The following is a 25,279-nucleotide window of genomic DNA, read 5'->3' as shown; positions in this document are numbered from 1 at the left end:
AAGAGATGCAGGGGAGGAGGATTGGGGTTCAAGTCCCAGCACACTTCCTATCACAGGGCTCAATTCAGGAAGGAGGAGGAGGAGGCTGAATTTTTCCTCTCCAGGCTTCAGGAGGAGGAAGGGGACCGTGGACCAGGAACTGAGGAACTGAGGTGATGTTTAACAAGTTTCTTAGAATGTAGGTACTTAACTTGTCAAGGAACTCTAAGCACCCAGGAGACAAAACTTGGTAACAATGCACCTTGCAAACCTCTTGGAACTTTGCTTTTTCCAACCAAGTGTGACCTCAGTCTCTCCTATTCCCTGGCCTTAGCTCCAAATCACATAGCATCGCCCAGACCCAGACGCAGACTGGCTGCAAGGTTCTGCCTGGCGCCTGATGCTAAAAACAACACATGGGAAGCTAGGGGATGGGTCAGGAATCCACTTTCTAAACAAAATGAAACCTGAGCTGAGTCGCTTGCCCATGGCCAACAGAGCGTGCCTGGCCCATGTGGACAGGTAGGCATGGTCAGCTGGCAAGGCTGAATGGAAGCACAGCCACAGGCAGGGCCACAGGCTCTGGTTATTTGCTTGCAAAGAAAGCCCTCAGTTGTGTGCCTTGTTTGAGTTTGGATCTGGATGAGCCTCAGGCCCGAGGTCCCCTTAGCTTCCTATAGTCCTCTGGGCTCCCATCCAGACGTTCCTCGTTAGCGCGTGTGTCCTTCTCCAAACTCACGCTGCTGCGTGCTGTCCAGTGCAGCGGTATGGGTGGAGTGGGCTTCTTAAGGGAGATAACCGGATCCCCTGGACGATTAGCATGGTTCCCGAGGGTGGGTTTGTTCCCCAGCATGGAAGTGCTTGCAGGGAGGCCGGTCGGCATTGCTTGGGCTTTCCAGCCTCCAGAATCCTGAGTCAAGTAAGCCCCGTGCTTCCCGCATCATCCTGTGTCACCCAGCGCGGGCCCTCGCTGCTGCAGCACCAGAGGCCAAGATACCGGACGCCCGGTGCCCACTTCTCACTGCTCCCCCGCCAGGCAAGAAAGGGTGAGAATCGCATTCATTCTGCCTCTTGAAAGATTATTTCAGTGTGTCACTTTGTAACCAGTTCTCTGAAGATGTAGCTTTTAGATAACGGGGTACAATCCGGCTGTGCTCTGTACAGAAGCCTGGCAAATAACAAGCACCCACCGAGAACAGATTCAGTGACAGAAATGAGAGGCTTTCGGCAGCATGAAAACGCTCCTGGCAGACTTTGTAAAATGGCTCCATGTGTCGAGGCTACTGTCTGAAGCCCGTGGTGAGCTGAGACACCTCATCTGCCGTTCCATTTAAAACAATGGGGCGTGAGGTCCTCAGATCCCCACGTCTGCTGACATTTCCTCTCATGGAACACGCTCGTGTGAATGTGCTCTGGTCTGTCTCTGGTAAGTCCGGAGAAGAGCTCTCCCGGGGGACTCCAGTCCACCTCCCCAGGGACAGGGTGAGGGTGAACTCCGCCTGGCCTAGATCACGGGGCTCATGCAGTGCAGGACCAGCGGCTCTGACAGCTCGCGGTGAGGCCAGCGGTACACAGATGGAGTCCGCAGTCCTTCCAACACTCGGCTTCTGTGGCGTGAGAGCACTCGCCCTTTACAGCCCAAGTTCCAGGACGGGACATTCTACCCACCTGCCCGCTGGGTCTCTAAAGTTCATCCGGGTCACTTCTCTCTCGGGAAGAAACCCAGCGACTGAGGATCACCTCCTGTCAGCAGGGAAAACGACATGAGCCGAGTCTCAAAGGTTCTGGGGACACCCTATCACGCAGGCTCCAGAGAGCTGTGGGGAGGTGATCCGCCCTGCTCCTGCCGGTGGGGACGGCACAGCCCCAGCACACAGCAGCCATGACAGCCGGCCTCGAGGAGGGGCAAGTGGCTGAGAACGACTTTCCCAGGGGAGATGTCGGTGGAGGGAGGGAGGGTGCTGACACCGGGAGAAGAGCAAGGCAATGTGAGGACGGGTGCAACATGTGAGAAGGCAGAGGCAGGCTGGGGTATGTGCATGTGTGTAAGTAAGCATGCAGGATCACCCAGGGCCAACACACACACACACACGGATGATTCCACCATGGACTAGGGAGCCCTGGGAGTGGAGAGTCAGCCAAGAGGACAGGAAGAGGCTCAGACATAACTCGAGCAGTTCAAGAGAGGATGAGACTCGTGAGAGGCTCTGGACTGGCCACGGAGAGGCTGCGGTGGGGGTGGGGGTGGGGGTGGGGAGGCGGAGGGACCCGTGGGCTGGTGTGTGTGTATGTGTGTGTCTGTCTATGGACTCACCTGAACTTTGATTCTCTTCATGCACTCGGGGGACTCCATCTCTTCCTCAGTCATGGTGGAGGGCTTAATCAAATAGCACAGCAGAAGCTCCTGTGAGAAACAGCAGTGTGGGAGTGTGAGCAGGGCAGGCGTGCCCACACGGACACACCGCAGCAGACAGGCCCACGGACATCGGGTTCCCTGGCCCTGCACCACTGAGGGGCAGGGGACGAAGGCGTGACTCACTGCTCACTGTGAACCCCGAGTTAGCAGACTAACACAGGCTGGGCGCTGGGGGCTCACGCCCGTCAGTCTAGCCACACAGGAGGCTGAGAGCCAAGGAGAATGGTTTACAGCCAGGGTGGGCAAAAAAGTCTGTAAGACTTTTTTGTGTGGGTCATGGGGCTTGAACTTGCCTGGGCGCTGTCCCTGAGCTCTACAGCTCAAGGCTACCTCCCTACCCTCCAGCCAAGCCCCACTTCCCATTTTCTAGAGGTTAATTGGAGGTAAGTCTCAGGTTGGGCCCCTTTTGTGCCTGGTCTAGCTTTGAACCTCGATCCTTAGATCTCAGTCTCCAGAGTAGCTAGGATTTCAGGCGTGAGCCACCATCATGCTGCTCCTCCACAAGTCTTATCTCCAATGAGAATCGAGGTTCCATGCCAGCCCAAGCACAGCAGTCAGTGAAAACCGGAAGTGGCGCTGTGGCTCCAGGGGTAGGGTGGTAGCCTTGATCTGAAGAGCTCAGGGACAGTGCCCAGGCCCAGAGTTCAAGTCCCAGGACCGACCAAAACCAAAAAAACTCAAGAAGCCCTACAAATGACTTATTTGACTGTGCTAGTTTGAAGGACAGAAGCAACAGGCCCCGGTGTAGGGGACACTGCAGGCCAGCGTGGTTACCTTGGAGACACTGGAGGATACCCTGCTCAGCGCAGCCAGGGACTTCCAGCTGAAAGGCCTGCGGGGGGTGCCCTCAAAACAGCTGTCCACCAGCTCCACGATCACTGAGTAGCTGCAGAGAAAAACCAGCCTGCTCACAAAGAACACGCCACGCCTTCCCCAGAGTGAATACACGGGAGGAGGGCACGTGGCCTGACCCTAGACGCCCGACAGCCACTGTGAGCACCCTCGTGCCACCTTACACTTGCAGCAGACTGCAACACAGAACTGTGGGCAAGGAATGGAAAGAATTCCTCAGCACAAATGCAGGCAGGTGCCTGGGGTGTCAGCAGCGACCACTACACACACAGACGTTGACACAAACCCAACTCATTCTTGCACCAACAGCAGAGGCACGGTGGTGAGGACAGAGACCACCAAGCCATGTCCCCAGTAGCATGGGAACCCCTGGTACCTGTCCTTATCAAGCCAGGAGGAACCTGGGTTTTAATCATCACTATGGCAATTATATTACAAGCCTTATGTTACCTTGCATGGTAAAATGGAGGGCCTTTCCGGTAGAGCACTGTAAAGAAGAAAAAAGACAACCTATCACCACTCACCATCAAGAGCTTCCTTTATTACCAAATTGTTTTTGTCTCCACATTCTTTTTTTTTAATATATTTTTTATTGTAATAGAAGGGTTACATGATATTTGCCAGATAAATAGTGCCTTAATTCCCACACATGTCATGGTCCCCATTTCCCTCCCCCCCCCCCCCCCCCCCCGCATTCCCTATCCAATTTCAGATAACCAAATACAAATATATCTGATATATCAAGTAACAAAGTGAGATAGTGTAACACTATGAGATAACCAAGGTCACATTCTTTTTATCTACATGTGTGTACTCTGCCCTGAGCCCGCAGGCGCGCATCTCTCCTGGAAACTCAGGTCTGTTCCCAAGGCCCTGCACGCCTTCCTGTCTTTCCCCTCCACTCCCGAGGTCAAGCTCATATGACTTTCTCTTTTTTCCTCCTGGCACTGGGGACTAAACCAGGGCCTCATGTGAGCCTTGTGAGATCATGTGATCTCCCCTCTCTCCTTACACTGTATCATGACAGGAGTTCTGCTGCACTTGGCCTGGCAGCTAGCTGCTATTCACAGGTGAAGATCAGGGGGAGCTGAACCAGCAAGTGCAACAATGTTTCCAAGGCCCCATCTCAACAGAGAAAGCTGGGCATGGAGGTGGTATGTATGTGCCTGTCACCCCCGCTGCAGCAAGCACAGAATGACTGGCTGATACTCTATCTCAAAAACAAAGAGTGCTGGAGGTGTGGACCAAGCAGCAGAGCGATGCTCAGTGAGCACACAGCCCTGACCTCTTTCTAAGACCAGGAAGTCAACAAGGGGGCGCGCCGAGGTGGGCAGGGGGCAGTGGAGCAAGCCCCACCTCGAGAGCTACTCACGTAGGTCTGTCCCGTACTTGAGCCCCACCTTGGGTACCCAGCCTCTGCTCCGGAAGTGGTGGTAAGCCATGTACGTTGTCCTGAAGGTGGGCTGCACTGCGGTAAAAGCACGCCAGAGCTGCATGATCGTTAGAGCTTCCTGAAGAGAAGGAAGAAAGGAAAGGGCGGGGGGGAGAGAAGGCACAATCAGGCACGCGCCCCTCCCTTGGCCAGGGCCATCTGAACCGCTGGAGCTGACAGTGTTATAAACAGGGGTTCCTGCACAGGACCCCAGCTACAAGAGCTTGAGCTGAGCCATGCTCTGTGACCACTACGGGGCCTCGGGGCTCACCTTGCAGAAGTGCTAGAGATGTCCCAAGTTCCAACTCACCACGAGAAAGAAGGAACGGAAACTACCTCAGTGTCTTCTGATGGACTATGTCATGTGTTATTCAAATTAATATCATCCTTTTTTTAAAAATTTTTTTTCTTTCCAGTCCTGGGGCTTGAACTCAGGGCCTGAGCATTGTCCTTGGGCCTTCTCAAGGCTAGAACTCTACCACATGAGCCACAGCGCCACTTCTGGATTTTTCTATGATTGTGATGCTGAGGAATCGAACCTGGGTCTTCGTGTGTGCTAGGCAAGCACTCTACCACTAGGCCAAACTCCCAGCCCAATATCATTTATTTTTAATTTAATGTGGCTACTAGAAAAAAAATCTAAAATGATACCCACAGTTCTATCCTGGGCTCTCACTTGATTTCTACCACTCTGCAGGGCTCTAGGGAAGCAGGAAGATCTGAGGCCAGAACTACAGCTCAGCAGCAGAGGTATGTCAGCATGGAGGAGGGGCAGGGAGGAGGGGACCTGTAAGCTTTTTGGAAGTCTCACTAAGTCTATCTAGTGCAGGATCATATCATCTGCCAGTAAGGACAATTGAACTTTTTCCCTTTCTCTTTCTTTTTCCTACCTGATCGCTTTGGCTAGGGATTCTAGCGCCATGCTGAAGAAAGGTAGACATGCTTGCTTAGTTCCTGACTTTAGGGAAAATGATGTAGTTGTTCTCTATGTAATATAATGATGGGTGCAGGTTTGTCATCCAAAGCCTTTAGTAAGTGCAGTGACATTCCTTCCATTCCTAGTTACTTCTGAGCTTATATAGTAAAGGGATACTGAATTATTATTTTTTTTGTGCCAGTCCTGGACCTTGAACTCAGGGCCTGAGCACTGTCCTTGGACTTTCTCCAGGCTAGTGCTCTACCACTGGAGCCACAGCACCACTTCCAGCTTTTTTCTATGGATGTGGTACTAAGGAATTAAACTGAGGTTTTCATGCATGCTAGGCAAGCACTCTACCACTAGGCCAAACTCCTGACCCCAGGATGCTGAATTTTTTTCGGTGTCACCTGAGGTGATCATGTGCTTTTCGTATTCGTGGTCCTGTTTATGTGCTGCGTTACAATTAGTGAATTACACAGGTCAGCCCTTAGATTTTACTGTTGTATCTTTTCAGTACTACTTTGACACCGAGTTTCTGATCAGTATATACAAAGAAACCCTCCTACTCCTGAGAGTAATCTCGGGATCAAACCTGAACAGTTCCAATTTAGAACCCAAAGCCAAAACTCTGGGGAAAAAAACACCCCAATTCCGACTTTAATCAGTAGAAGCAAATGTGTTTGCATAGAGAAGGGGCTGGGGTATGGCACAAGTGATAAGAGCATTTGTTTTGAAATAAGAGAATTAGTATAGCTCGCTATGAGTGTTAAGAAACTGCAAGTAGACTGTGTAACAGAACCTCTTACCTCCTTGTAGTAAACACTCAGGCACCCCAGAGCATACACAAGGAAGAAGGCCTGCAGACAGAGCAAGGGGAAACGCTTATTAGAAATGCTGCCGTGCCAATGAATACGTGAAGAGATGCTCAACTCGCCGAATCTAAAGCAAATGCAAATCAAAGCAACTCTGAAATTCGATCTCATTCCAGTAGGCCTGTCCAGCATCCAGAATATAAAAAATTAACAAATGCTGGTGGAGGTGCGGGGGTGGGGAGGGGTCTGGGAGAGGAATGTAAGCTAGGACCCCAGGTCCTGTTACCTGGCTTTGACAGGCCTGAGAACCACTTAGTATATGGCTGGGCAGACATGCTAGTCTCTGATCGACTGCCAGTGGCCATCTGCTTTCGTACGGCTCGAGAGTGACAGCAGAGGCACGGGGTCAGCTTCTTCCCCTGGCAAAGCCAGGTAACAAGACCTGCAGTTCCTCCAAGTGAGGTGAGGATTCAAAAAGGTAGGAAGTCTATCTGCCATCTGCGGGGCTGTGTGCACACAGCTCTTCTCTTGTCCCCCACCTCCCTGGAGTGGAGCCCGAACTGACACTGAAAGCTACTTTCCCTGGGACTTCCCCAATCCACAAACTGGAAACAGGTACAGAACAATCTGCAAGGTCCTCGAGAAGATGGGACGATGCCAGCGAAGCTGGGACAGAGCCAGGACAGCTGCGCTGCTGGCTGCTTCCACCAAGGTCTTATCAGAGGTGCACAACTGTCCACCCCCCTTCCTGTCCCGAGGGACCTCTCCCTCTACAACAGGGACGGCCTATTTCCTCTTGTCATCTCCAGCACCCAACCCGGCCTGGCATGTGGGTGGCCCTCAGGAAATGGGGCTGACAGCGCCCTCAGTGAACAGGGACACACCCCTGCTTTGTCATCCCCACACAAAAAAGGGGCTCCCTGGGGTCCTCACTGCCAAGGACAACTGGCCCTGGAAAAAGGCCAAGGACAGCACAGCTGCTCTAGACAGGCTGGAAAACCTATCTAAAATGGGAAGATGAATTCGGGATGGGCTGTGCTTTGTGGTCAGGCTTGAAGCATTTTCTCGGGAGGGATGAATCCATGCGCTAGGGGCATGCCACACAGCTCTCGACCCCTTACCTACCCCAACACGGACTTTTAAATATTGAAATCTACATGCTATGGCTTTTGGAGGACAGTGCATACTTTTTACACATCTGTGTGTGTGTGCTTGTGTTATATGACAGCTTGAACTCTTGCTCAGCTTTTTCACTCAAGGTTGGTGCTCTTCCACCTGAGCCATAGCTCTACTTCTAGCTTTTTGTTGCCTAGTTTGTCTGCCTGGGCTGGCAGCACAAAGACCGATGGGGACCACGCAAGCCCCAGCACTTAGATTCGTGGGGACCACGCAATCCCTTTATGGGGACACTTCAGTCTATTTTGATGTATGATAAGAGGGAGGATTTATTTCCTACATGATCAATCAGTGATGTTCTCAGATCCACTGTCTTTTCCTCACTGATAGGAAACACTATTTTTATATGTCTGGTTGAAGAGTCTTCTGCCTGATCTTCAACCAGTACTGTTTTAATGATTTATCTTATAATATCTTTTTTGACTACTATCAACAATAAACAATAAGATCTCTTTCCTACAATTTTTTTTTTCTTTGCCAGTGCTGGGGCTTGAACTCAGGGCCTGAGCACTGTCCTTGGGCTTTCTCAAGGCTAGAGCTCTACCACTTGAGCCACAGTACCACTTCCAGCTTTTTCTATGTATGTGGTACCAAGGAATTGAACCTGGGTCTTCGTGAATGCTAGGCAAGCACTCTACCACTAGGCCAAACTCCCAGCCCCTCCTACAACTTTTTTTTTTGCCAGTCCTGGGTTTGAGCTCAGGGCCTGAGCACTGTCCTTGGACTTTCTTAAGGCTAGAGCTCTACCACTGAACCTCAGCACCACTTCCAGCTTTTTTCTATGTATGTGGTACTGAGGAGTTGAACCCACGTTTTTGTGCATGCTAGGCAAGCACTCTACCACTAGGCAAAACTCCCGGCCCCTCCTACAACTTTTAATAAGTGCATCCCTAGCCTCAGGTTACACGCTTTAGATGGTGACTTATATGGTATACTAGTTGCATTTCAACAATGCCACATTTAAAAAAAAAAATGCTGGTGAAAATCAGTGCTGAAATAGTCAATTGGAAATCCTGAACAGAAAAGTGCTTGGCTGTGTGTGCTAGTGTATGCCTGTAATCCCAGCACTTAGGAGAGACCAAGGGAGGAGGGTTGGCTCCTAATCCCAAACACAGTAAGAAAGTGTCTCAAAAAAAAAAGTGCCAGAGGAAGCCCTTCAATATTCCACAAAACAGCAATTTCCCTCAAAACACTACTTTTTTTTTTCTTTCTTTAGCAGTGGCAAGGTTTTAACCCAGGATTTGTGGCATGATAGGCAAGGGTTCTAGACTATATACATTATTGCCTCAGCCCCAACCTGCATGGTAGAGCAAATGAAAAAGGCCAAAAAGGGAGACTTAGGCAGGCCTACGTCAGAGGCTGCTTATGGCAACCCCCAACCCACCGCTGTGCTCTGAACAGAACTGCGTGTGCGCCGCTGGCATGGAGACGCTGGCTGAGGTTAAGCATCTGGAGGAGCCCACTGAGAGCTGACATGAGGGGCGGACTCATACCTCCTCCAGGCTGAGCTGCAAATACTCAAAGATCCTGTAGGGATTCCTCCGGTGGGTCAATCTCCGCCTTTGCACCAACTAAGGAGAAGGGAAGAAATCAAGCGCAGAGCATAATCAGGTACTCAGAACCGACAAGCTACTGCGGAAATCCTGTAAACCAACAACTCCCATTTTTTTTTTCCTGCCAGCTCTGGGTCTTGAACTCAGGGCGTAGGCACTATCCTTAGACACTTTTTGCTCAAGGCTAGCATTCTGCTACTTGAACCACAGCACCACTTTTTTTTTTTTTTTTGGCTTTTTCTGTGTATGTGGTACAGAGGAATCGAACGTAGGGCTTTGTGCATGCTAGGCAAGAACTCTACCACTAGGCCAAGCTCTGGGCCCTAAATCTGGCCTTTTCTACCGTTAACATTTTCTCTCTCTTTCTCTATGAGTCTTCCTGCAGTTTAGGTCATTTTGTTGGATTTTGTGACCAACATATCTTTATAACTTCATAAACCCCATTCTCTCCCATGCTAGCAGCATCCCAGATCACATTAATTATCACTGCATTTCCTTTTTTTCCCATCAAGGGAGAGGAAGTAATTGGATTTGCTGTATGGTTTTAGCATCTTATTCATATGATTTAAACAAATGACTATTACCTCAAGAAATGGCCCTGACAGCTGCAGTGTCTGGGGCTCAGAGGCTGCTGGCGTCCTCCAGCATTACCCCACGTGATAGCACTGACCAGGACAGATGGCTTCAGAGGAAGTGACTTCCAGGAGGGCCTCTACCTCAGTACCAGCACTGCACCTGCAGGGGGCACCAGGGGACCCAGGGAGGCCCTATCCACACCTCGCTTCTCCCTATCCAGACACACTCCCGATAAAGTTTAACACTTAGATGGGGCATAGCGGGAGTTAACGAGGATCGCTAGTAATAGAGTAACTGTAACAAAATGGCGAGTGGTGTCAGTGTGGTGTCTCTCTGAAAATCAAGGCAAATCCAGATATTTTCAGTCGGCGGGTGACGAGGCTGCCGGCGTCTAAGGGGAGCTGGGGTGCTTTCTTTCACTTACTTCCTCCGCTGGGGTGTCTGCCCCCTCGAGCACATCACACACGCCTTCGTCCACAAGCACATACTCGTGATCCAACCCCGTTTGTCCTGCTGGCTGACCTCTGCTGTGGGGGTTGAGGGCCTCTCGGGGCACAGCAGCCACGTCCTCTTCCATGGGTCCCTCCGGGCTGTGTGCAGAGAGCAGGTCACGTCCAGTGCTCTCCTGGGGGCTGTCAGGGTGGTGTCCACACAGCTCTCCCCTGTCTCCGTTCGTCATGGGAGGCCCTCGGGCCTCTGCTACGTCGTGCAGCGTGGGAATGCCCCAAGAGCTACATGCATCACGCTGTCCACACTCGTCACGCCTTCCCGTACAAGAGTGTCCGAGGGGTTTGGTGAACTCCTTAAGGATCTCGCACACCGTGCTCTCATCCTGGCCCTGTCTCCGCATGACCTCTGTGGCCCACTCCACACGACGCTGATACCTGCAAACAAGCACATCAGAGCCAACATGTCTGTACCAGGCTCCACGACCGTGCAGAGCAGTGGATTATGGGTAAAGGGCTTGTATACTTTTGCATATGCTAAGTAACATGCAACAAGCATTTATTGTTCCATTTCTGTTTCCAGTGCAGTTCCTGGGGTTTGAACTCAGGGCCTGAGCACTGTCCCTGGGCTTTCCTCAAGGCCAGTACTCTACCACTTGAGCCACAGCACCATTTTCATGTATGTGGTACCAAGGAATTGAACCCAGGTCTTCATGCATGCCAGGCAAACACTCTACCACTAGGCCAAACTCCCGCCTATGGCTTTTGTTTTTTTAAGAGCTTCATGTGAAAAAAACTTAACTTACCATTTCACAAAGTATAAAAATGTATGTAATTTAAAGCTAAGAGCTTGCTTAACATTTCTCAAATATGATCTGAGCCACATGAAACTCAGAACTGATTTTCTATGCCAAACAAACACCCAACAATACCTGCATATGAAAAAGATTGCCTAAGAATGATTTATTTAAGTTATAAGTACAAGTAAGGCCAAATTTCATGTCACTTACTTCTTTGATGTGATTATAGGCATGTGTGTCTTCATATCTGCAACAACAAACACGATCTGTTAGTGTCCCAGGTGACATCCAGGTTTACAAAGCCACACAGCTGGAAGGAGAGGACGCACACGGCCCCTGCCGGCCACATTTCCCTGAACTCAGCCTGGCAAGAGCTGACACCAACCTGGCCTCCACTACTGGGCTCCCCAGACCCTCAACTCTGCCCCCCAGCTCAGAGAGAGAGTGAGAAGGGCACTTCCCCATCATGTCTACCACTTGGGACAGCACCAGGCCAGACAGTGGAGCCGGGCATGTGCTCCTGTACCAGGGAAGGGCCTGGGAAGTGTGGGCTGCAGCTCTAGCTCTGGACCGAGGTGAGAGGAGTCTCATCTGAAGCATTCAGCAGGTAGAGGAATGATCTGGGTTTAGTTCTGGTCCTCTCTTTCTGCCTGCCCAGGACCTAACACCTCCAGGCAAACCTGCGGACTGGAGGGCCAATGGTGGCTGTGCTCAGCCATCCCCTCTGCTGTTTTACTAAGCAGTGTCAGCATCACCCCACAGCAAGAGAAGTCTGATCCAGGACTAACTTTAAGCTCTATGTTTTCAAGTTATGTAACAGCCAGGCAGCACGGGACATGCTTGTAATTCCAGTGTTAGCCCTCCTTACACAGCAAGGCTATCTATCTGTCTGTCTGTCTGTCTGTCTGTCTGTCTATCTGTCTGTCTATCTATCTAGGTATTTACTTCAAATAATTTGCTAGGGATTATTCAACTACTCACATACTTGTTAATATTTTACAACCTTCACAAAAAAAATTACTTCCTGGAAAAGAACTGAGTTTTATAATAATATAAGATGTCCAAGTCCAATCTACAAAGTCTCACCTCTTTCCTTTCTACTTCATTCTTTCTTATAGGCAAAGTTAAAAATAATGGTTTATTCCTGGTTTTAATGAGAAAGGCTCTTACTGGGGACCAGGCTGGCCTTGAACTTGTATTCCCCTGCCTTAGCCTCTATGGTGATGTGATTATAAGAACACACAATCACACCATCACATCAACTTAGCCTTTGATTTAAAAAAAATTTTTTTTAATGTCATTGGGGTTTGAACTTAGGGCCTAATACTTATTAGATAGGCAGTCTACCACAGGGCCATGCCTTTAGTTCAAGTTAATGTTCAACAGGGACATAAAAACATAACATGTGCCAGGAGTTTGGCCTAGTGGTAGAGTGCTTGCCTAGCATGCACAAAGACCTGGGTTTGATTCCTCAGTACCACATACATAGGAAAAAGCCAGAAGTGGTGCTGTGGCTCAAGTGGTAGAGCTCTGGCCTTGAGAAAGCCCAAGGACAGTGCTCAGGCCTTAAAATAAGCTGAGATCTGAGCAGTTCAAAGCCAGTGAGAGACTCTTATCTCCAGTGAAGGAACCCCTTAGCATTGATGAGCTTTCCTAATTGCTTTTGTGGGCAGTAGTAAACTGTCAGTATATGTCTTACATTTCCTTTAGAATTCATCATCCAACTAGAGACGCAAGGTCACAGATGAAAGGAAGTTACCTTTCCATGCGGCAACCAACTTAGGATCTGCACCTGTGAAGCTGGGCCGGCTTCTGGAAAGAACGCCTTTTCCGAAGTAGCCCTATGGGAGAGGTCGCACTGTTAGTCAGGTGTGCTTGTAAATTCCACCAAAACACTACCACTTCCCATCCCAAACCACCTCTGCAGGAGATCAGCGAACATCAGGCCCAGCCCCATCCAAGCACACCTGGGAATGGGCCCGAGAGCATTCAAAGCCTCCTCCCATCACCACCAGCTGGACTCCTGGAACCCATCCCTTTGGGGACAGAATGCAGGTGAGCTAGGGTCATTTCCACACTTCCACAAAGAACTTGCCTTTGTTTTTATAACTGAAACACAAAGCAGGTCACACCACTGACCTCACCTGATGGTTGAAAGTGGGTTGTGAGTGGCTCACCTGACAAAGGTGACCCCACCCTGCTTGGCTCTGGGCCCTTGTGGGCACCAAGTTGCAGGGAGAGGGTGGTATGATTTTTGGGCTTCTGGGGGTGGGTGGCACCGCTTGGGAGCTGGAGAGGGGTGCGGGCTCAGGGCAGGCAGGAGGCACTTACTTTCCCATACAGCTGTTTCATGTCCTCTGAGCGCCTCACGATCACGTTGCTGTTGATGAGCTCAGCGCGGAACTGTGGGAATCCCTGTCTGGGGCTCGCATCCTGCCAGCACGGGATGGGCCATGGAGACTCATAGCTCTCACACACCCTTCGTTTCCTCTTTGGGGCATGGAAGACTGCTTCTGTCATTCTTCAGGGTTGTGTTCTTTAGAGAACAGACAAGGAAAAAGAGAAGCAGTCAATAACGACATGGAAACATGAGCTAAGGCTCCCAGGCTCTAGGACCTTCTGTCTGTCTGTGGGAGAAGCAATCTATGTACAAATGTCCATACGTATCCAATAATTAGCCAGAAGACGGGACTGGACTGCGTGAGTCAGACACTAGGGGCATTTCTTTCTAGCTTTGCACCACAAGAAGTTACTGGTGTTCCCAGGGGAAGCTCTGGTGTCAGGATGGTGCCTTTGCAGTCAGTGCCTTCTGCACCTCCTCAGCCAGGCACCCTCTGAGGGGCCTTTGGGAGTAACTGGGCTTTTCTGTGCCATCTTCATCGCCGAGTCTGAGTACTCCTTGAAATTGGACACATCATTCAAATTAAAAAAAAAAAAAATTGACAGTTAACTTCAAGACAGTCCAAGAAATCCAACAGTGAACTGCACGCCCAGATTCAGATCCAAGAGAAGTGAAATCCTGTGTTTATGGAAACACCTGTACATAGTGTCACGACTGTATGAATCATCATGTCCAAAAAGGAAGAAAACACTCAAACGCCCATCAAGAGATGACTGAGGAATAAGATGTGTTCTGTCCTTCCAACGGGATACTTGCTGGCTATAAAACGGAGTTCAGACACATTCATCATGGGTGAGCATCGAAAGCATGAGTCTGCGCCAAAGACACAGATGCAAAAGATCAAATGGAAGGCCTTAATATAAAGCATCCAGAAGAGACAAATTCTGAGACGGACAGGTCAGTGTTTACCTGGCTGGACCGAGAGGGAAAGGGGAGTGACTTAGAACAGATGGGGTTTATTTGGGGGGGGGAATGACAAAAAATGTTCTAAAGTTTGATTGTAGGGCCGCTACATAATTCCGAAGGCCATTGAGCTGTACATTTTAAAAAAGGTAAGAAACTATTATATATATAAATATAAAATATATGAAAAATAAAGCTATTTGGGGCTTGTGGTGTAGCTACAGCCAATGAGTCAGATACTGAGTACAAATCCTGGACCTGAACAAAAGTATCTTTTCTGGGTGATGGTGGCTCATGCCTGAAATCCTAGCAACTCAAGAAAGAGAGTTGTGGCTCACGTGGTAGTGTGCCAGTTTTGAGCATAGAAGTTCAGGAACAGCACCCAAGGTCTGGAGTTCAAGCTCCAGGACCAGCACAGAATAAAATCAAGTAAATCTACCACTAAGGAAAACTGACAGCTGTAAGGGTACCCCCTGTTTGGGGGGGGTATGTGGGTGCAAGTACAAGGCTCCTGGAAAGGACCCAATCTCCCTCACAGGCAGGGAGGGAAGCTGAACAGGCATCCTAGTTGTATCTAGTTTTCCCACAGGGGTTGTCTTGTGTTGAGGTGGAAGGGTGGCAGAAGGCAGAAGACTGTGTGTGTGTCTCTCTCTGTAGCCAGGGACAGTGGGGAGAGCTGCCACGGGTGTGGGGAGTGTGAAGAAAATCACAACCATCGCAGGTCAGGACAGGCTCCAGAGGTGGTGTTATGTACATGCCTGACGGGAGAGCTCTGCCTGCAGTCCACCAGGAAAGTGAAGCCCAGAGTATCCAGCCACAGGCCAATGCCAAAGCCTGGCTGCCAGGGAATGAAAGAGACACGTGTGGGGGGGGGGGCGGGAGGAATGGCAGCTCTGGTCCTGGACCTATCTGAAGAGGCCGGTGTCTGCAGCATATCCAAGTGTGTAGGAGAGCGGGGGCCAGAGGGCTGGCTGCAAAATGGTGCTGGTGACCGGGTCCAGGTGTTGTGCCAAGATTGCCCCATGTTCTGGGAATGATCCCCCCGCTTGCTCAGGGCCCATGTACTTGAACCCCAGGTGGCCACAGCTTGATGCTCAGTGGTTAGACACCTGAGCTCTGATTAATCTTGACGTGACCAGTGGTTTGAGTTACCGAACAGCCAATCAGGTGATTTTAGCTATGGAATTCCCCTATAAAAGCTGTGTAAAATCCTTGCTCAGGGCCTCTTCGCGTTGCCGGCTGCAGGTACGCGGGGGTCCGGGCCTGGCTTCTTAGCTTTGACTGTGGCCCCTGGCGGTCTTTTCGGGGTTCTAGGAATTCGGGTACAACACAGGGCCTCACGGAAGCTGGATGAACACTCCACCATCCAGCCCGCTCCTCTTAATTTTGTTTTGAATGATGCCAAGGCTCTTCTCCCAGCCCTTTCTGCTTTCCCTGGGTTTCGTGTCTCAACCACACCCAATCCAAGTACTGTTTGTAATTTTTCATGCGTTTGGGGGCCTTGAACTCGGGGCCCGGGCGCCGTCCCTGAGCTGCTTCTGTTCCAGGCTCGACCACTGGGGCCACTGCTCCACTTCTGCTCTGTGGCGGGGCGCTCAGGCCTGTGCTGCCGGGCCCGCGGCCCTCAGGCTCCGGAGCGGCTGGGAGGACGGGCCCGGCCCCGGGGCCACGCGCGCCCGGGGCCCCGGCGGGAGCACCAGCGAGGCCGGAGCCCCGGCGGGAGCACCAGCGAGGCCGGGCCGGCGCGGGGCGCACTCCCCACCCCCGCGAGGGCCCCACGGGCGGCCGCCCCACCCCGGCCGGCGCCCCCGGGAAACTTCCGCCACCCTCGCGCTCCCCACGCGGCCCGGCCTCCCGCGAGCCTCACCTTTTTCCGCTGAACGCGCCCGCCGTTACCTGGTAACGCCGGCCGGGAGACGGGCGCCGCTGCCGTCAAGCGGAGCTGTCGTAAAACCAGCGAGCAGCCGTACAGCGCCTGCCCGGCGGAGCGCAGTGCGCCTGCGCGCACCTTGGCCCAGGCCGCAGGCGGCGGGGCGGGGCCCCAGGGAGGCAGGGGCGGGGCCGCAGGCGGAGGGGCGGGGCCCCAGGGAGGCAGGGGCCCTCATCAGAAATGCTCTGCATACGTAATGAAATATCTTGGAGACAGCATCCAAGTCTAAGGCATGAAATGCTCATTTCTGTCCCGTAGACGCCTCACACACACACCATGAAGGTAAAACCTGGTACAACACTGATAGTATTTCTGGGTTGTGGCTGTGACCCAGGGGGGTCAGTGGTGGAATTTTCCCCTGGAGGTGTCATGTTCATCCTGAAAACTCTCAGCCGCTCAGGCATTCAGATTTTGCTAGAGATGCTCAATCTGTTGTGCTGGTTTTAGAGAGAAAGTTTCTCTATAGCCCAGCTTGGCCTGGAGCTCACCATTCATCCTGCTTCAGCCCCCCTGAATGTGTGAGGATGACAGGCTTGGGCCTGAATTACCGTGTTAAAAATCAAAGGTAGCGGTTGTTAGTAGCTCACTTCTGTAATCCCTGCTACTCAAAAGGCTGAGATCTGAGGATCATAGGTCAAAGCCAGCCTGGGAAGAAAAGCCTGTGAAACTCATATCTCAAACTAACCACCACAAAGCTGGGAGTGGAAATACGGTTCTAGTGGTTCCAGCACTGAGTGCAAAAGACAGGCCAAAGTGCAAGGCCTTGAGTTTAAGCCCCAGTAATGGCATAAAAATAAATAAATAGTCTCATGTATAAAATGGGAGCCATGCTCGTTCAGCATGTGTCTCTCCTAGGAAAGGGCTTACTTTCTGACGTGTATGTAATATCTGCGTACATGGCAGTGTGTGTACGGTCCATGCTTTTATTTCCAGCCCGGAACCACTCATCGTGCAGGGTGGGGCTCCTGGCAGCGTGGCCAGGCCATAACCTTGTTTTCTATGCGTTTCTATTTAAAGACACCTTATATAATATCAGTTGTTGATTTGTTAACCCTAGGCTCATGGCACTGGAGCCACCGCCTTGCCCAGAGCCATATCTAAGGCACACATTCCCTCCACTGCGGCACTCGAGTCACCACTTTGATTGTAGGCCATTCACAACAGTTCAGTCACGAATCAAGAGCCCCCCAAAGGCAAAAGCCAGGGAACTAAGCCTAGGCTAGCAAGCACCAGCCTTCCTGGGGCTGTCGTGTGAGAGATGAAACGTGGCTGAACTGGAGCTCCTGCAGCAGCAGCTGGGAAGGGCCCTGGGCATCTAGGGTGGCACAAGCAAGGTCTGATGTTGAGTTTACAAATGGAAGTCAGCTGTAAGTGACTAGTGACTTGGCAAATGAATAATAATCCAGAATGCTGTTCGTCTGCCCAGCAGTACACAAAACCACCTTGAAACATTTGGGTGGACTCCTGCTAGGAGGAAAGCTTTAGCTGAGACACACGTTTGCCGGGTGTCCTGTGTCTAACTCTGTGTCCCTGCACTGTGGCCCTTATCTAGTTCCCATGACAGGCCTGAAGGCTGGGTGTCCTAGCTCACTGCACAGGCCAGATGAGCAGACCTCAGCCATTGGGCTGGAGGGCTTGGCGGGACCCGAGGAGCTTCCTGGAAGAGGTGGCTTAGGAGCTGAGCGGGGAAGAAGTTGCAAGAGGGGGAGGAGGAGAAGGGGGTACATGGTGGGCCACAGGGGTTGTGGCCCAGGCAGGCCCCGGAACAGGCTAGAATGGGCTCTGGGGCTCTGGAGGCAGGGAGGAGCTGGGCATGGCCACAGTGGGAGTCGGCCCAATGGGGTTGGATGGGCAGGGCGGGGCTGGTGGTGGAGGCGCTGGACTCTGCCTGGCCCTCGGACTTTAACCTGCAGACAGTGAGGCGCAGAGGCCCTCGGAGCAGGGCGGGCGGCGTGGGCCTTGCAGTGCCCGGGCGTGTCCACCAGATGGCGGTGTGTCAGCAGGTTTCGTCCACCAGGCCCTGGAGCTGGCTCTGGCTGTAGCATCCCCACCTGACAAGCACCCAGTGCTTGTTTAGGTGAGCTCAGTCCTTCCCAATAACCCAGGAGGTGAGGGACTTGCACACGTTTTCCAGGTGCCAGAGTCTGAGAGGTGAGATGACTCGTTCAAGGTCACAAGCGAAGGCACCAGGGCCCAGGCATGTCCCCTCTGGCTGTGTCTCACCGTCAACAATCACACATACACATACACAGCTTTGGGAGAAGGTGCGATTTAATGGAGATATGTGGGCTTGTGTACCCCAAAGAGACATGAAATTTTCATCATGCATGGTGGCGAGAGAGAGAGAGAGAGAGAGAGAGAGAGAGAGAGAGAGAGAGAGAGAGAGAGAGACCATAAACAACTCATACAATGAATTGCTATGCAGCTTTCAAATATCAATGAGCTAGCAGGAGTGTGTGTGCGTGTGTGTGTGTGTGTGTGTGTGTGTGTGTGTGTATTATCGTGGATGGATTTCAAAATTACACTGATAAAGGCAAGGCGCAGGACAGTATGAATCTTGTGATACCGGGTTGGAAAATCAAAACCTACACTGGACTTGATCATATGGGGACTGTCCACACAGGTAGGTTACATTGTTTAAAACTGACAGGAGCAGGGGAGGGAGTTTGGCCTAGTGGTAGAGTGCTTGCCTAGCATGCACAAAGACCTGGGCTCAATTCCTGGGTACCACACACATAGAAACAGCCGGAAGTGGTGGTGTGGCTCAAGTGGTAGAACCCTACTTTTGAGAAAGCCCAAGGACAGTGCTCAGGCCCTAAGTTCAAGCCCCAGGACTGGCAAAAAAAAATTCCAACAAAATTGACAGGAACAGGGCACCAATGGCTCACCCCTGTAATTCTAGGTACTCAGAGCTGAGATCTTAGGATTCAGGTTCAAAGCCAGCCTGGGCAGGAAAGTCCCCGAGGCTCTTATCTCCAATTAACCACCAGAAAAGCTAGCAGCAAGGCAGTGATTCAAGTTGTAGAGCCCAAGCCCTAAGTTCAAGTCCTAGGATGGTTTTACAGGCGCACGCGCACGCACGCACGCACGCACGCACGCACGCACACACACACACACACACACACACACACAGACACACACAGACACACACACAGACACAGACAGACAGGAAGTGTATGTACCCACTTGTTAGTCATCTGTATGAGTTAGGAGGCAGATAAGGGACTTTAGCTTTATCTCCAATGTTTTATTCCTTCTAAAAAGTAAATATGGGTGTTGAAAATGTGACCAATCATTACATTTTTTCTTTTCTTTCTCTTTTTATTTTTACCTCCTCTCCTCCTCCTCTTCTTCTTCCTCCTCCTCCTCCTCTTCTTCTTCTTCCTCCTCCTCCTCTTCTCTTCCTCCTCTTCCCCCTCCTCCCCCTCTTCCTTCTTCCTTCTTCCTCCTCCTCCTTTCCCCACCCCTCACTCAATGAAGTATAGCCCTTGGCAGGTCCCAGCGTCTGAGCTGAGGATGGTAATTTCCTGGGCTGCTGGAGGGCTCTGCTGTGCCTTGATGGACAGGTAAGGAGCTCCCAACCTTGCCCTCCTGCTTCCCGGGCCTGTCTAGCTCAGGATGTGAAAAGGCCCGAATTCCAGGCAAACCAGGAATAATGTCCCAGTCATCAAATCTGAAACCAAATTTCAGCAAGGACAGGGATTTGCAGCCAGAAAGCAAATAGTTTTTTCTTTTCTTTCTCATATTTTTTTCACCCAAACAAAACATCCTCTTATGAAATATGTGTAATTTGCGATATTTGCTTTCCCTTTATTTAATCACAGGAAAGGGCCTGCAGCACTTTTGTTGATTTTTGCATTTCTTATTAAAATTCTTCAGGGGGTTTTGGTGGAACTTAATCAGCAAAAAGGAGGAGGAAGAGTCCGTGTGCATTCCACAGGATGGTGCGTGGAGGAAGCGTGCTGTTTGTTTAAGAGCTGTTTCTGATGGGAGAAGCAAGTGGTCACGTGTTCCAGAACCTTCCTCCAACTCTTCCTACACTGAGTGTCCTTCTGGGCTCTTTCTTGTCTCAGTCCCTTGGTCCAAGCTTTCTGCCCTGGAAGATGCTGCTGGACACAGTGCCCCCTGGAGGCCCTGAGGGGAAGTGGGCGCTGATGTAACAGCATGCTGGCTGAGTATGGCTTCAAGGCCCTCAAATCAGCGCTGGGGCCCAGCATTGTGTCTCCTGCCTGTAATCCTGACTGCTATTCAGGAAGCTGAGTTCAAACTCCAGTACTGAGGAAGAGGAGTGCGGGGAGAACCATCCAGTAAGCTGCTAGAAAGACAAGCAAGCCTAAAGAGTTGGGGGTGAGCCGTGAATGCTGCCGTAGGGGCGTGGGTGCTGGAGACCCCAGGAGAGGCCGGAGGAGGGTGTGTGTGACTCAGACTTGCGTGGGCTAGAGGATCTCTCTGGAGCCTTCTGAGGCTGCTTCGGCTTGCGGAGGGGAGATGACCCCCAGATGCTAGGAGACCCCTGTCTGTCTACCCACAAGGCCCCTAAGCCCTCAGCGAACCCAGAGGAATGGATGGGCTCAGGCTGAGTAGCCGAGGCCGTGCTCCCAGGCCTGAGATGACAGGCAGTGCCTCCCACTGCCTGGCTCTGAACTTAGTCATACAGCCAAGGAACGACTCTATCTGGAGAAAGATAGGGTGGACGGGGAGGCAGGGGAAAGAAGAATGGGGAGGACTGCTGGACCCAGAGGCAGGACTCTCTCCAATGCCTCTGGACATGGGAACCCCACAGGCAGCTCCTCCCCGCTGTGGGGCCGTTGCTGGGATCCGGGCTTGGCTTTGTGCAGAGTGGGTCTTCAGAGAGCCAAGGTCTTGGCTGGAGGACGTGTGTATCCGGTCCCCTCTGGCAGTTGCATTTCTCGCTGTAAATTAGTAAATTGGGAACAGATAATTCACAGAAAGAAGCAATACCGATGACTAATGAGAACAGGGAAACAAACAAAACCCCCCCAAGAAACCCACTCTCACCAGTTATTCAAAGAGATGTAAATGCAAAGCAAAACTGACATTGCTTCTCACCTACGGATTAGAAAGGACTTGTTTTCAGGTTGAATGCATGCGGCCATGGGCCTCGCTCTGGGCCTTTTCTAGGAGATTCTTGATTTTCTTACTTCTGTGGTGCCATATGCTTGCTGGGCAGGGGTTCTTGCTCCCCTTGAAGGACCCTGCAGGTTCTGTAAGCTTCACCCATCAGTGTGGAGACTTTATTGAGCACCTATTATGGACCAGGCTGACAAGTCTCTGGGACAAAGGCCACAGAAGAATGGATCCCAAATATCAAATTTTGTCAGACCACAAAGAGGGTGGATGATACTTCTGGGGGTAAGAGAACAAAGCCACACCTTCTCCAGTCAGTTTCTGCCCCCAAACTTCCTGAAGCCAAGGGTGCACCACTGGAAGACTCCTTAAAATGGCCTGGAACCCAGCAAGAGTAGGGGTATGAGTTTACACGTGTGCCAGTCCTGGGGCTTGAACTTAGGGCTTGGCCACTGTAACCACTAAGAACATGGAAAGCCAAGGAGCTCAGGACACGGTGGTAAGGAAAGACCCAGGGTCACCTCAACAGGGCCCAGAGCCCGAGTGGAGTGGCCGCTACTGTCTAGGTCCTTTCTCCTAGACCTCTCTCCTCCCCCTTATTTTATTTTATTTTAATTTTTGGTAGGACTGCGGTGTGAACTCAGGTTTGGCAGGCTCTCTACTACTTGAGCCCTTGTTGCACTGGTTACTTTCAGGGTAGCATCTTGCTCTACCTTGTTGTGTGCTTGCTACTGAGATGGGGGCGGGTCTCAAAACCTTGAAGGCCCTGGCTGGCCTCGAACTCTGAGCCCTGTACATCTCCATCTCCCAAGTAACTGAGATTACAGGTTTGAGCGGAAGTGCAGGCTCCCAGGATATGTATTGTGGATGACATTGCCCTTGACTCTTTTCTCCATACAGCAAAGTCCAGCTGTGTTTCATGAGGTATTACACGGCTGCTCCTGGCCAGCCAGAAGCCATCACGTGCCGATTCCTACCACGGCCCGGGCCCCAAAGGCTGCTGCAAACCCCAAAGGAGGGCACATTGTGGGGCTCAGTATGGCCGTTGTCTGCATTTTTTTCCCCTGTGACTTAAACCTGCATCCAGCCAGACTCAGTGACTCACGCCTGTCAACCCAGCTGCTCAGGAGGCTAAGACCTGAGGATTGCAGCCCGGGCAGAAAAGTCTGTGAGACTCTTGTTCCTAATTAACCATCAAAAAGCTGCAAGTGGCACTGTGGCTCATGTGGTAGGGAGGTAGCCTTGAGCAAAAGAGCTCAGGGACAGCACCCAGGCCCTGAGTTCAAGTCCAAGACTGTGCATGTGCATGCTCGCTCTCTCTTTCTCTCTCTCACACCCACACCCACCCACACACCACACTCACTCACCCATCCATCCACCCCACAGGTCCTACTGGCGCTCCAGGCATCCTGTCCAGCTGCCTGCAGGGCTGGGGGGTGGGGGGAAGCAAGTGGCTCTTTCCCAGGGGAATGGAGCTGAGAGGCAATAGAACTGAACTCTGAGCTAGTTTTATTTTCCTTTCCCATTTTATTAATTTTATTTTTGGCAGTACTCACTTTTTTTTTTTTTTTTTTTTTTGCCTCTGCGGCTCTGGAACTGCAATCCTCTTGATCTCGATTTCCCAAGGAGCTGTCATGACAGCCCTCTCTCTGCCAGGAGTTGCTGGCTCCCCCTCTGTGAAGACAAAGAGGAAGGTTAAGACCGGGGTTCACGCCGTGCTCCCCCTGCCCGGCCTGGGGGGTGACTGGGTGGGTAAAGCACTGAATCTATACTCAGAAGGCCCATGAGCACCACCCCGTGGCCGCTCCCCCTCCAGGCACTGCGATGCCCTCACGGCCCCCAGGCACGGGCGTGTGATGGCCTGGCCCATGCTCCACGTCCTTGGGGCCTCAGGTCACTGTTGCATCGTGGGGGACATGCACAGCGCTGACTGGAGGAAAGCACAGAGGCCTGGGCGGGTGCTGGCACCCTGCATTCCCTGCTGTAGTGGAGAAGGAATGGAGACACCCCTGGGGTCCAGCCAGAGGTGGGAAAATGGCCTGCCGGCAGCTGGATTACCAGCCCACAGGCTGGTGAGAGGGCGAGGTAGGCACAGGAAGGCGAGATGAAGGTGCTGTACGAGCAGCGGCCGGCCGGGCCTCTGCACACGGCGTGCCAGGGGGCACCACTGGCCAGGAAGACAGCTGTCCCCGACCCGTCCACGCTCACTATGAGCTGATCCTAGGAACATGGGGGTTGGAGCCCCCGGGGGCAGCTGAGGCTCTGAGGGGAGAGAATGCCAGGTAGGAGCGTGCTGTAGCTGCAGGAGCTGCTTCCTCCCAGCATCCTCGGCCTCCTCCCAGCACCCTGTTTATTCACTCACTTGCATATACCGAGCCTGGCTTGCATTCAAGGCCCCTGTGCTTGCACTGGCACACAAGGCCTCATTCTACCCTCTGGGCCTTGCTTCCAGTCCGGCTTGCTGCTGGTTGTTTTGCTTTATTTATTTATTTATTTAATTTTTTTGCCAGTCTTGGGGTTTGAACTCAGGGCCTTGGGCTTTTTCCTCAAGGCTAGCACTCTACCACGTGAGCCACAGCACCACTTCTGGCTTTTCTATGTATGTGGTACCGAGGAATCGAACCCAAGTCTTTGTGCATGCTAGACAAGCACTCTACCGTTAGGTCAAACTCCTGACCCCAGCTGCTGGCTATTTCTGGAGATGAAGTTCTAATGCTTTTTTCTACCCAGGCTGACCTTGAACCACCACCTTCTGAATCTCAACCTCCTGAATAGTTACGATGACAAGAGCCACCACTGCCTGGCGCTAAGTGGATCTTTTAAAGTGGTGAGTGAGGGCTGGGGTTGTAGCTCAGTGGGGAAGGGCTGGCTAAGCATGGCAAGGCCCTGGGTTTGGTCCCCCATACTGCAGGAGTTGTACAATTCCTGTACAATCATACAACTGGGTGGTTTTTCTGTACACTCACTGAGTTTTGTAACCATCATCACAATCTAATGTAGGACATTCTCAGCACCCCAATAAGAAATCTGGCCACCAACTGAACTCCTCCAGCTTTAGGCTACCCTCGGCCACTTTCTCTCTAGGGCTCTGCCTACTGGGGGCATCTTATATGAATACATGCATTTGGCATGCACTCTTTTGTGTGTGTATGTCTGTACTGGCGCTTGAAATCAGGGCCTCTTGCTCTTGATTAGCTCTTTTTGCTCAAGACTGTTGCTCCGCCATTTGAATTACCTCTTTACTTTCACTGGTTAAATAGAGATCAAGAGTCTCTGAGGTCTGTCTCCCTAGGCTTTGCAGTTCCGTCCTCTTTTTCCAGCTCCTGAACAACTGGGATTATAGTTGGGAGCCACCAACCCCCACTGAGCATGCATTCTTGCATGACTGGCTTCTTTTACCTTGCACAGTGTTTCTAAGGCTAATCTGTAGGATGCACATGTCAAAGCTTCATTTCTTTTGGCGTCCGAGTAGTATTCCATGGAATGGCTAGCTCACCTATTGTTTTTTTCATTCCCCAGTGGACAGACATGCTTCCTTCTGACTGATGCTGCTGTAAACTTTTATGTGTGTGGAAGTCTGCACTGGATTCCACGAGAGGGAAAGGGTAGGCATGAGAAAGGGTATCAATGTGTGTGAAGTAATGCACCTTCTATCTGGTGAATATAATGTAACCCTTCTTCTAATTACAATAAAAAATATTTGGAAAACAAAGTCATCCAAAAAAAGAAAGAAAGGGAAAGGGTGCATGCAGCTGGGTCACTTGGTAAAGTGTGTCCTTAGCCCATAACTAACCTGCCTCAGTGTTTCCTGGTGGCTGTCCCGCTGTGTGTCAGCGGGGCGGCTCACTGGTCCCTGTCCTCCCCAAGACATATTACGCCATCCTGGTGATTTTGTTTTTCTCTTGGAGGTATGGAGGTGTCAGGTACCATGAACTTGCATATCCTTCCTGTCCTTCCTCTGAGCCATCACCTGTCTAGGGAGTCCTGACTGGGGAT

At 51.5% G+C, this 25,279-nt stretch overlaps 1 protein-coding gene and 1 long non-coding RNA gene across 2 annotated transcripts; one reads left to right on the top strand and one right to left on the bottom strand.

Moving 5' to 3' along the window:
- Nucleotides 1-707: 707 nt before the first annotated feature.
- On the bottom strand, nucleotides 708-13,845 carry Tsen2 (tRNA splicing endonuclease subunit 2). Its single transcript, XM_090323997.1, has 11 exons — nucleotides 13,293-13,845; nucleotides 12,721-12,802; nucleotides 11,172-11,208; nucleotides 10,140-10,599; nucleotides 9,080-9,157; nucleotides 6,405-6,455; nucleotides 4,620-4,758; nucleotides 3,698-3,734; nucleotides 3,170-3,281; nucleotides 2,294-2,383; nucleotides 708-1,722 (listed from the first exon to the last, which is right to left on the bottom strand). The coding sequence occupies exons 1-11, from the start codon at nucleotides 13,479-13,481 to the stop codon at nucleotides 1,663-1,665; spliced, it is 1,335 nt and encodes a 444-aa protein (XP_090180123.1). The 5' UTR covers nucleotides 13,482-13,845; the 3' UTR covers nucleotides 708-1,662.
- A 9,431-nt stretch (nucleotides 13,846-23,276) lies between these two features.
- LOC150042878 (uncharacterized) lies at nucleotides 23,277-24,937 on the top strand. The gene is made up of 3 exons (XR_016533518.1): nucleotides 23,277-23,565; nucleotides 24,014-24,110; nucleotides 24,803-24,937. It is a non-coding gene; the product is annotated as an uncharacterized LOC150042878 (long non-coding RNA).
- Nucleotides 24,938-25,279: the final 342 nt, after the last annotated feature.

This window comes from Megascapheus bottae, chromosome 33 (assembly GCF_031878675.1).
Source record: "Megascapheus bottae isolate mThoBot1 chromosome 33, mThoBot2.hap1, whole genome shotgun sequence".
In the NCBI taxonomy this organism is placed as follows: Eukaryota; Metazoa; Chordata; class Mammalia; order Rodentia; family Geomyidae; genus Megascapheus; species Megascapheus bottae.
The sequence above is the reverse complement of the archived record's forward strand: the minus strand, read 5'-3'. Positions and strand labels throughout refer to the sequence as shown.

What these genes read in the sequence shown, in the direction of transcription:
- Tsen2 (XM_090323997.1), bottom strand. Translation starts at nt 13,481, where the DNA reads ATGACAGAAGCAGTCTTCCATGCCCCAAAGAGGAAACGAAGGGTGTGT. An exon ending in CCTATAATCACATCAAAGAA is followed by an intron (nt 10,600 to 11,171) that starts GTAAGTGACATG and finishes GCTTGTTTGCAG; the next exon opens with GTATCAGCGTCGTGTGGAGT. An exon ending in CCTCCATTTTACCATGCAAG is followed by an intron (nt 3,282 to 3,697) that starts GTAACATAAGGC and finishes TTTTCTCTGCAG; the next exon opens with CTACTCAGTGATCGTGGAGC.